Raw genomic sequence first — 11,180 nt, 5'->3', positions numbered from 1 at the left:
GGCTCCACACTAGGGCTGTGCCATTCCCACAGGGTCAGCTTTGAGGAGGGAAGACCTCTGACAAGGTAAGCTTTGTCACCCTTCCTGTCTTTCATTAACCTGAAGCACCTGGTCCTGGTTGCAAACCCCTGTGTGTCTTTGCTGTTACCCCCACAGTTTGGGTGCCTCAGCATCTCCAGTGTGATGGTAGAAAATGAGGTTTTGTGGCCAGTTTGCTGGTCGTGTTCTGTACTCTGAGACACAAAGGCATCAGCTGGATCCTCTCAAATAGGCACACTCAGTTTTTAGACTGAAACAGTGCCTTTGGGGGGAAAAGGGTAGGAGATAACTTCCAGATATGAACTATCAGCCAGGGAGCTGTTGACTTCTCAGCGCTGTCCTGTCAGTCCTGGTCCAGCCCCATAGCTCTCCATCCTGCATTTTTCTTCAGCTGGAGGGACGGTGCCAAGACAATCTTTCTCTAAATTTCCTTCACTTTGTGTTCAAGAGCGATGTAACAGGCATCTCACCCTTATCCCACTCTGTCCTGCCTTAAGGCTGTCTCCTCTGGATGAGCTCCCTCTGCGAACCACTTTCCAGGTATGTGATGCTGATCCAGGCTTCCTCCTGTCCCAGAGCATCTCTGTCTGCTGCTGCCCCAGCAGAGAACCAGCTATTTGAGGCTGCAGCCAAACACTATTGCACCCCTTGGCAGGGATTAAAAACCCAACCAGCAAGCACTGAATTTGCCAGGTTTAAATTTCCAGCAGTAACTTTGCCGTGACCCCACTCTCCTCTTCCTTCTAAGCTCCTGGGTAAAACCACAAGCAGGCTTACAGGTTTCTTTTCTGGATACAGATCATTTAATGTAGGGGAAGGAAAAAAAGAAAATAGTTTCAGTTTTAACCTTTCTACTGCTTGCTCCAAGCAGAAATTGGGAGATATTTGTACATCTTGGACCAGGGTGGAAGTGTAGCTGAGCAGCCAGGGAACCTTTCACACTTGTGACATATTGCAGTGTGACCCTCATTCATGCCCCTGAGCTCCTGTCAGCTCCTTGTTTTCCCTGCTGTCTGTTGGGACCCCTTTGTCACTCAGCCCATGGCCACCCCAGTGTCTCTCCCTCACACCCAGCTGTGTCCCCAGTGTTTGGAGGTGTCTTGTACTTGAGGCTGTGGCCCCTGGGCAGCCCCCTCCACTTTGGCTCAGCCCATTCCCTGTTCCTCTGTCCAAGGGACAATGATGTAAGTCCCAAGCCAGCAGGTCAGCAGCCTGGAGACAGCAACAGTGCCAAGCAGCTCCTTCCCAGCACCTGCCAGCACAGAGCCCAACCTGCCCCAGTGGTCCTGCCCTTGGGAACAGCTCCTCTGAGGGCTGGAAGCACTGCAAGGACAAACTCAGAAATCAGGTGTCCAGCTGAAATGTCCAGCCATCATCCAGACAGCACAGGCAAATAGACTGTTGCTGCTCTGACACCAGTTCTCCAGCTAGTGTTGTTCAGATCCTGAGTGACGCCCCAGTCCCCACTGCCAGCAGGAGCAGGCCAAAAGGAATCTCACTAGAGGCAATGGCCTGATGCTGCACCAGGGGAGCTTTATATGAGGCATTAGGAGGAAGTTCTTTATTGAGAGAGTAGTTAGACTTTGGAACAGGCTGCCTGGGGAGGTGGCGGAGTCACCATTCCTTGAAGGATTTAAAAATCATGTAGATGAAGCACTTCAGGACGTGCTCTAGTGGGCATGGTAGTAGTGATAAGGATATTTTATTTTTATTGGGGGGGATGTTGATGTTTGGATGTGGTGATCTTAGAGGTCTTTTCCAACCATGACAATTCTGTGATTCACTGGGGACCAATAGTGACAAATCCAACTTCCAGCTCTGCCTCATAGAAATATTCAGTGTTCAAAAGATGTTAAAATATTGCTTAGAAGTCATCACCATCAGCAGACAATGGTCCCTTTGCCAGAGATCACAGCAACACCAAAGGGCAAAAGCAAAACTGTCAGGCTCAGTGGCTCTCTCTAGCCCAAAGCTGTGTTAGATACCTTGATTATTGAGTCCAGCTATGAGCAAGTTGTAAATATCAGATAATTGGCTTGGGGCTATGAAAGACAACACCCTGCAATAAATATGCTGGATTTGTGTGAAGTGCCCCACTTGTCAAGATTCACAGCTAATCCTGAGCACAGCACTACAGCAAATCTTGAATTTCAGAGCTGCAGCAGCCTCTGCAAGCTGCTAGCACCATGTCTTGCTGCAAGAGGGAGGGGTGGTTCTGAGGATTTTTTAACCTTCCTCTGGATTCTCTTCCTCTAGGAAGTAATGCTACTTACCTGGGACAGAGCTAACACCCTGCTTGTGGAACAACTTGGTTATCAGCACACAGAGAAATGGTAGGAAAAAGGGAACCCTAAAAGCCTTGCAACAGGTACCACTGCAGCTCAGCCCCTTAGTCCCAGCCTCATCTGGCCTTTACACTCAAAGGACAGAAAATTCATAGAGCCGGAACACCAAGAGAGTCAAACACTCCTGTACTCTGCTGAAATGCAGATCTGCCTTATTGCCATCCTAATCCCCATGCATGACACACTAATAAACAGGGGGGTTTAATACTTACCATCTGTGTTCCAGACTGCTTCCCACACTGTGAGCTTGCTTAGCTACAGTTGTGTAGGCATCACGGAGCGATCTCTCCTGCAAAGGACAAGCTGGCTAATCCCCTGGGAGCCTTGAAAATGGGAGCTGCAGTTTTCTCACTCTCCATGGGCACTGGAGTCAGTGGTGCAATGTATGGCAATAGCTGTAGTCTCATTTCATGTCTGTCATGCAGAGATAATTAAAATCTACACTTCCATCTGAGAGGAACCATGGGGTTTCCAGATGGGCGACTGTAGTGTATTTTTCATACTGGATTAACACTTGCCCCAAGGAGCCTTGCCTGTTGCCCTCCCACCTGTTAAGATTACTGACAGGGTTACCATTGAAAAGCCACCATGGGTCCAGAGACAGGGAACTGCATGGACAGGCAGCTCATAAAACTCATAAAAATCCCCTGCTCTCATCTTTCTCCTTGTTGAGTCAGGAATTACAACACCCTTCTCCAGCATCACCAGGGCTCCCACCTTTGGATGGTGCCCTCCTGGCATCAGGGGCTACCTGACTCTCACAACAGGAAGAGAAACAAGCCACAGCCTAGTGGCTTAACACAAAATATTCACTGTTGTCAGCCTGCCCCACCAGCAATGCTTACAATATCAGAAGTGAGGGCCAGCCAGCTTCATTAGCAAGCTGGTAAAGAGCCTGCTCCAGTCTACTGAGCTGGCCACCCAGTCAGTGATGTTAGAGCAGGAGGGAGGCATGGGGCATGGCTGTGCTTGATGGAGCATCTCAGCTTCCCAGGAAGCAGAGGCACAACTGCTGCCAGAAAGCCACTGAGAGGCCAAGCCTGACCTTTGAGAGGTTTCCATGTGTTGTCAGGGGCAAAACTGCAGGAGAAGAAAGAGTGTCCCAGAGCCCTGTGGTCCCTGCTGTGCAGCTGGGGTTCAGAAAGCCACTGGTGGGGCCATGTGAGTGCAGCAGGACCCAGCTGACTTCTGCAGACAAATAGTCCAGCCTCAGTCAGGCAAAGGCTTTGATACTTTTCAGCTCTTAATGCAAAAGACCACTGGCATGTGCTTTTAAATGCATTTCTCCAATTTGGTCTGGAGCTTCAAAAACCACTAGGCTTACATCAACCATGAAAAAATTTAACTCCACCCCCTCCCCTTTCTGAATTTAGAATGATAAAGGATCAACAGTTATGTCTGGAGTAGGGAAGCAGATATTACACATATCTTGCTTACAAAATAGCTCTGGTTTTCATGAAACAAGTTTATTTTCCTCCCCCAGCCATTGATGAGCACATGACAACCGTACAGAATAAAAGCTCAACTCCTTAGTTCTGCTCACATTCACTCAACATTTGCTCTAATCAATTATCTTATTTCATGCAATAAGAAAAGAATGAGATTCCTGTTATGCAGCCATAATCAGTTACAGTATGAAGCTGTGTCTGTGGAACATTTCTGATTTTGAAAACTAATCATGTGCTCTGCCATTACATTTCTCTTGTTAAACACTGGGCTTTTACCCAACTTCTTTCTTCCCCCCCCCTTTGTCCTTTAAAAATATTGAGGGCACAGTCTAGTCCAAGATGCCACGTTCTTACCCTGCAGAACTTAGCCAAATCACACTGTACAGAACACATTCACCCAGGGAGCCAGGCTGGTTTTCTAGTTTATTAAAATATAAAAGTGTAAGCACATGTTGCCCGCAGAGAAAGGAAAAAGAGTAGAGGGTGCTGCATGTGACAGTGGAGGGTTTAGGAGGAGAAAAGTCCCATCTTCACACAAAGGGCTCAATATTGATCTCTAGGGCAGAGCATGGCATGGTGAGCTCAAACTTGGTGATAACATCGGGGTGTAGGACTCCAAGTTTCCCAATGCTCTGACCTTTGGCAAAGATCTCAGCACAGCGACCAGGAAAGAAAGCAGAGGCTGCAAAGAAAGTGAAAGAAAAATCAATATTTCTCTGGGCTGAAGAAGTCAATAGGCATTTAACATGGAGAACAAAGCTCTCAGTATTAAACCCTTCTCTGTGCTGAGCTGCTAAGAAGGCTCTCTCAGTTTCTTGCATTAACAATTGTCATGATTGATAGAGAATGAGGAAACACTCTGAGTTAAAAATAAAATGTGAAGCCCAAAGTGTGGGCATTTTTCACACTCCAATTGTTTTGACAGAATTTTTCCTGCAATAGAAATTAGCACAGATAAGCCAGAGGGATAGTGAAATGAAGAATTTTTCCAGGCTTTAGGTTCCAATTAACACCTGAAGGTTTCCCACCTCACTCTGTTTAAGGAAATAAAGCTTGCTGTCATCTCAGAGATAAGTAGGAATGTCATGCTTGATTACATGTCACATAACTAGAAACAACCTACATTCCTCATCAGGAGAAGAGCTTTCAAGCAGTTTCATATATACTGTAAAACAGTGGAACAATGAATAACCACAGGATTTGGAGATCATCTTCCTCAAATCAAGCCCCAACTTCTAGATGTTACTTGGGATTAAAAAAACCCAAAAAAACCCACCCAAAACCCCAGCCAACCAACCAAAAAAAAAAAAAAAAAAAAAAACCCAAACAAAAAACAGCACAAAAAGCCCCAGAACAGCAGTTGAATTGGCCACAGCCATTGGCTGTTTAAAATGCTATTCAAGTTTCAGGATCATCCCAGGACATTATTCTACTGCATTTACAAGGAGCTATTTAAAAATGGCAATAAAGGGTCAAATTAACTTTAAATTGCAGGCACATTTTCATGACACTCAGCTCACTAGTGGTCAAGCCCAGAGATAGAATCTTTGTTAGCTTCCCACTGGAAAGAGTTCATTTAGCAATTGTTCCCTGTAAAGTTTGTAGTCATAACTTGCAGCTACAAGAATAAGAAGAGCAATTAGGTCTCTCTGTTGTCCAACATGCTGCAAGGGCAAAACAACTTGAATGTGTATTTCAGTTTTGGCTGCCTTGTGAAATCTTACAGCACTAAGTAAGTAAATGATCACAGTAACATCACCTGTTACCAAAAATATTCTCAACCAGTATCTTTTAAATCACTCAGCAGATTTATCTGTGGGCACAGATGGGTACAAAGGATGTACCCAAGTGAGATTCTCTGTCCCTCGGGGCTGGTGCCACACGACTGCAGCCAAGGAGCCCCTGCCCATTGCCAAGCTGCACCATTCACAACAAGTGTTAAAATAAAACTTGACAAAACAAATTTAGAAAAGAAACAAATGCCACACATACAGATCACTCTGCAGATTGTGGGTGAAAACATAGCCTAAAAATAAAGTACCCTTGTAGTTAGTGGTAAAGGCTCTCCTATTTGTGAATAAAGCTGGTATTGTACCATGGATCTGAGCAGCACACAGCAATATTCTTTTTAGAAACTTGACTGTGAGCTTAAACTGGCACAAGAGCAAGAGCTAAGCATAAATAAATAATGTTGGCATGGTACCCCACAATAAAACCATAGGAGAAAAGGAGCTTTGACAACATGGTTAGTGAAAAAGCTGTGAGTCTGACTTGTCTGTTCTTCTGAGCTGCCTTGTATGTAGCCTTGGGAAAGTTACTTTATCTTCTTGCACATCTAGCCCCAGTTATATCATGAGGCTTCACTGTTTCAAGACCTGGTTTAGGCATCTGGATGGGGTCTAAAATAAAACTGCACTGAGCTGATCTATTGCAAAATTAGTATCATTTCATCCTTCTAACAGCTATGCATGTTTTTCCTGGTTCATGCCTCACTTGCTGACGCTCAGTGAGCTGACATCAAACCACAGGTTTCTCAGGGAGGCCACTTCTGGTGCTGGGTATAACAAGAGCCTGACTTTGGGAGCTCTGGCTGCTCATCCTGAGAGCAAAGAGCAGTCCTGGCCAGCCACAATTATTAAAGACTTTGTGTACACCACATATTGCTCAGTTGGACTTTGTTAGCAGCAGCTGCTTTGCTGGAAGAGGAGTACTACAGGGCCCAAAGTCAAAGCCACTCTTTAGCCCAACCTTTGTGTAAGTTCCCTTGCATTTAACAACAAAATATGCATTTGCAATTAAAAAGTTTTGAAAACTGTTGGCAATTCCTGACATTCTCTTGGAAGCAATGAAATGACTTAATGGTTCTGTCATAAATTGATGTGTTACATGATCTAGAACCTGAACACCAATAAAACCACAGCACAGCTTCACAGCACAAGTGAAGTGAATCAGTCAATCACCAGAGGCCCAAGGGAGATGATGGATTTCCACCTGGAGAGAGGAGAAGTGTGTGGTAAGCTCCTGGCTTGGCTTTACCATGCAACCATACATTGAGACATTTTCCATCTCATATCCAGCAATTGATCCAGGACCTTGATGGTTTTTAGTTTGCTTTGCTTCCTTGCAGCAAAGAGGTAAATATATCATTGGTATCAAGGGGGAATAAATATTTAGCTCCCCTATGTGCAGGAAGCAGGACCTTCAGACCACCTCTCCACTGCTGGTTAAGCCAGCCCTGAAATGCTGGTGGCTTTAGTGTCACAGTGCTCTGTGGGCATGGCCCAGGCAGGGCACTGCTCTGAGATGGGAAAAGACTAAATAAACAAGCAAATAAACCCCAGAGAACCTCTTTAAAGCTTTAAGGTTCCCATCTGTCCAGCTAACACTTGGCTCTTGCACCAAAGAAACATGAGCTGAGGAACAGGTTTGCAAAGAGTTTATGAACTCTGGTTAATAATGAAACTATTCTTATGATAACTGGCTGCACTACAGAAGGGTTTAAAACATACTTCTGCCTGCCAAAAAGGCCTCCAGACTGCATCCCACAGATGGGGGATCTGAGGTCTTCCTCATTTTAGTGAATTTGACCACACATGTGGCAAGGGAAGGATGGTGGTTTAGGTCTCAGACTGATTTTTGTTGGTCCATGAATTTCCAACAAGGGCAGCAGCATCTGGAGAAAATGTAATTTTCAGATTTAATAATTCAGATATTGAAAGGGAAGCATATAAATAAAGACAAAACTTAGAAGACAGGTGAAAAATCAGAAAGGGGTGGTAAGAGAGAAGAGCACTTTGCAGCTGGGGGGAGTACTTTAACTGAAGGACCAACCATGACTAGAAAAGGAGACCTGAGCTGGAGGAACCTCAGTGTTTTGAGGACAAGCTGTGGGCTGCAGAAGGACACAAGCAACCCCTGGAGCAGAACAGAAAACCAGAGGATTTGTCAAAATAACCAAGAAACAAAGGTAAGGATTTTTTTTTCCCTACTCTGCATGTTTTTTGTCTTACAAAGTAAACAGCAGTGGTGTTTTGGATTTCTAGCGAAGTTTGTGTTGTGGTGTGGTCTGCCACATCAACTCTCAAAGTAAATTATAAAACTTCAGTGTGAGAGTTAAGGCTGTGTGAAAGACAAATTTATGTTACTTGGACCTATGGGGAATCAGCAGAAAACGCACACACTCTTATTTTTTTTTAATAAATCACACCATAAGCTGAACCCCCATGCTCTTCAACTTCAATGCAGTTGATGCCAAAAGGAGTCCAAAGGGCTCCTTCTCAGAAAAGCAGGCAGCTGTTTCCTGCAGTTTTTGGGCAGGACAGGTGGCACTTGAGGTTGTTCTATTTGTGTATATAATATTCTCAAAAATGCTATGGTTGTGAAGAGCATGGTCTGCCTGAAGAAAGCTTTTCTTGGTTATTAGGCAGTCACTGAAGCACACCTGGAGGCACCATTACCAGCAGGTGTGCCAGGAAGGCACTGGGTGTGCTGCTGCTGCAATGGGACTGGAAGGCTGCTCTTGTAGGTCAGCTGGGTTGTACCATCAAGAGCCAAAATTAATTGAAAAATTGCAACTTGCTCTACTACCCCTTTTGCAGGTGACAGATTTATCACTCTTGATACAGCTAGTGCTTTTTGCTCTGCACACAAACAGCAATAAACTTCATCTTGAAATCGAGTTAGAGGTCATATTGTCCTTGCTGGGAGAGATCTATACAATGACAGAGGAAGCCATAAGGTCTAGCACTGGAAAGCCACCTCTTACTATGACAATATTATAATTGGTAGTTAGGAGAAGGGGTGGGGGTGAAATACAATACAGGTTCCTAAAGAAGAGATGCCAAAGCCAGCCATGTCTTATGCTGACATGCTACACACAAGGGAAAGACAAAAGCTACTTCTCTAGACTGCAAGTAAGAATTTCATTTTCAGTGTTCAGTGATGTAGAAATAACACCTTTAATTAAAGCTTCCGTAGCACATCCTCAAAATCTGTAATTGCCTCTCTGTAGTCAGGCAACAAGGCCACTTTGAGTGCTTTGGGGTAATTCTTTGGCCAATAATCCAGTAGAGCATGTAGTCTTTAGCACATTTTCTGGCTAATTGACCCTCAAAGAGCTCAGAGGTCCCTGCACTCTTTGTTGTCAAACACCTTGCACAGTTTCTTTTCTCTGCCTTACTCTCCCTCCCTTTCAAAAAGAAATAGATTAAAGTATTATGGGCCTACAGTTGCTCTAAGCCTTCAAACCCTCTCGTTTGTTCCTGTAACTTTGAAGGAACATCGGAAGCTGAAGCTTAAGAAGGTAATAGAGCAGAGCTCATCTGCTCTCCAAATTCTTTCATCTTAATTCTCCCTCCCCTGAGTCACTCCAGCTGCCCTTTCACTACTGGGTCCTGGCTCACCTGGTGATGTCTTTTACTTGTGCTACCTTAGATGGAATTTAGATTTTTCTGAGGCTAGAGGTTGTTTTTTAAGTTTTGGGTTATTCACCTTTTCAACTAATTCCTTCTTTTGGTAGATAGGCTCAAATGCAAAGTTTCAGAACATTATCAGAATAGTCAGCATTTGAAAAGGCAACAACCTTGGCTGTGTATGCCTTGCAGGCAGGCTGACACAACCTTGTGCAGGGCCCCAGCAACCTCAAAGTTCCATATTGCTGTGAGATAATTTACCTTCAGCTGTTTTTTTAAAATCAGATGTCTTGGATCTAGCATGATTTTTGGAGTATACTGAGAGATAAACTGTTTGTTGCACATTATTAGCAGTTCTTCCCTCATATACTCTGATGTCCAGAAAAACATATTTTGGGATCACTGGGATATTGATCAGCTTTAGTTTCCTCATTTGTAACACCTGACTAAATTGGTGCCAGAACAGCCTCCCCAGATCATGCCTAAATAAAGATGTCAGGAAATAGAAATGAGTGTAATCAAGCTGAAACTGAGTGCCTTGGATTTATCCCCCACCCACCTCATCACTTGAATAGATGACATAGGAAATGTCTGTACAACAGGAATGGATGTCTTCTGTCTAAAGGACATAGTTCCCTGGGATTTCTTCCTTTTTTTTTTTCCTCAAAAGCCTTCACATACAGGGCATAGCAGAGGAGGACAAAGGGACAATCAATTATTTACCTGGACTGGCACACCGGATACCCAGAACCAGAGCAGAATGTAAGACAGAGCTTGTGCACACCATGAGGCTAAGGAATATGGATAATCATCCACAAATTTGCAGTGGCCAGTCCATTAATCATATTCTTCTGTTTCAATCAAGTCAACAGCTGTGTTTTTTTATTAAGTCTCATCTCTAGGAGGGTGTGACAAAAACTAATTCTTCTCTTACAAGAACCCTTTATATATAAACATTTACAATGAATAGGTGCTGTTTGATATTTGACTCTATTTAAGACTATTTAGGGATCAATTATACTGTGTACAAATACAAAGTTACTACAAGCAGTGTGGAAATAATCATAATCCTGCTTGGATCCATTGTTAATCATGTCAGAAGTGTGTTGCAGTGATGGACTGGGGACCAGTGTAGCTCCCCACCTCATCTGCCTTGAGAACAGAGACCAACACAGACTTTTAGGCTAGATTTATTTTTCACTCTTGCCCTAGGAGCTTTAACTGAGGATGTTTGGTGTTGCTGGATGTCAGGAAGTGGTTCAAGAATGTATCAGGTTTGGAGTTTGTCTTTAGTCACCACCTGTATTATTCCCAGGGTGACAGCAGTGTCAGATACCTAAGATTATTTGGGTAAAGTCAGAGTGACCCTACCATTCCTGAAGGTAATGTTTGGGTGGATGCTGAGGCTAAGGGAAGCAGACATTTTGGGTCACTGATCTGGGTAACAGGATTTCAAGTATTCAGTGCTGGAGTGCAAAGGTGGCTGCCTAAGTAACGTCTACAGGCAAAGTGGTTTTGAGTAGGAAACCTAGAAATCTATCAAATTCCATGTATTTTTCTAGAAATCATTATTTGTGTATAAACCCCACTAAATTTACACTTGTGTACCAGTTGTGAGAAATGGCAGTTCTATGCTGGAGTAGAGCTGAGCTGTAGAGTTACCACTACATAGCTTTTTTTTTTTTTTTTTTTTTTTTTAAGGCCAGTTTTATTTAATTTATCCAGATTTGTTTGAAATATTTTATTTGGTTCTGTCTAAAAGTCACAAGCCTAAGCTCATGACTCATAAATGTCACAGCTATTTATAAAACTCAAGAATTCCCAAATACAGCTGCTGCTTTTGTTTGTTTGTTGTTTTTTTTTTTTTTTTTAAGGTGCTTCACTAATTGACTTGGGCTAGAGAACACAGCTTTGATTATTGAAACACTTCATATCTT

The 11,180-nt window shown here is 43.7% G+C and overlaps 1 protein-coding gene across 1 annotated transcript in view; it reads right to left on the bottom strand.

Annotated features, from left to right (window-relative positions):
• Positions 1-4,243: 4,243 nt before the first annotated feature.
• FARSB (phenylalanyl-tRNA synthetase subunit beta) overlaps positions 4,244-11,180 on the bottom strand; it is a 36,543-nt gene continuing 29,606 nt past the window's right edge. Inside the window, exon 17 of the mRNA XM_071751796.1 lies at positions 4,244-4,514. Coding sequence (XP_071607897.1) covers positions 4,363-4,514 — 152 coding nt within the window. The 3' untranslated portion in view covers positions 4,244-4,362. The remainder of the gene's footprint in view (positions 4,515-11,180) is intronic.

The sequence above is a fragment of the Heliangelus exortis genome, chromosome 9 (genome assembly GCF_036169615.1).
Source record: "Heliangelus exortis chromosome 9, bHelExo1.hap1, whole genome shotgun sequence".
NCBI lineage: Eukaryota > Metazoa > Chordata > Aves > Apodiformes > Trochilidae > Heliangelus > Heliangelus exortis.
Note: the sequence above shows the minus strand (reverse complement) of the source record. Positions and strands in the feature narration are given on the sequence as shown.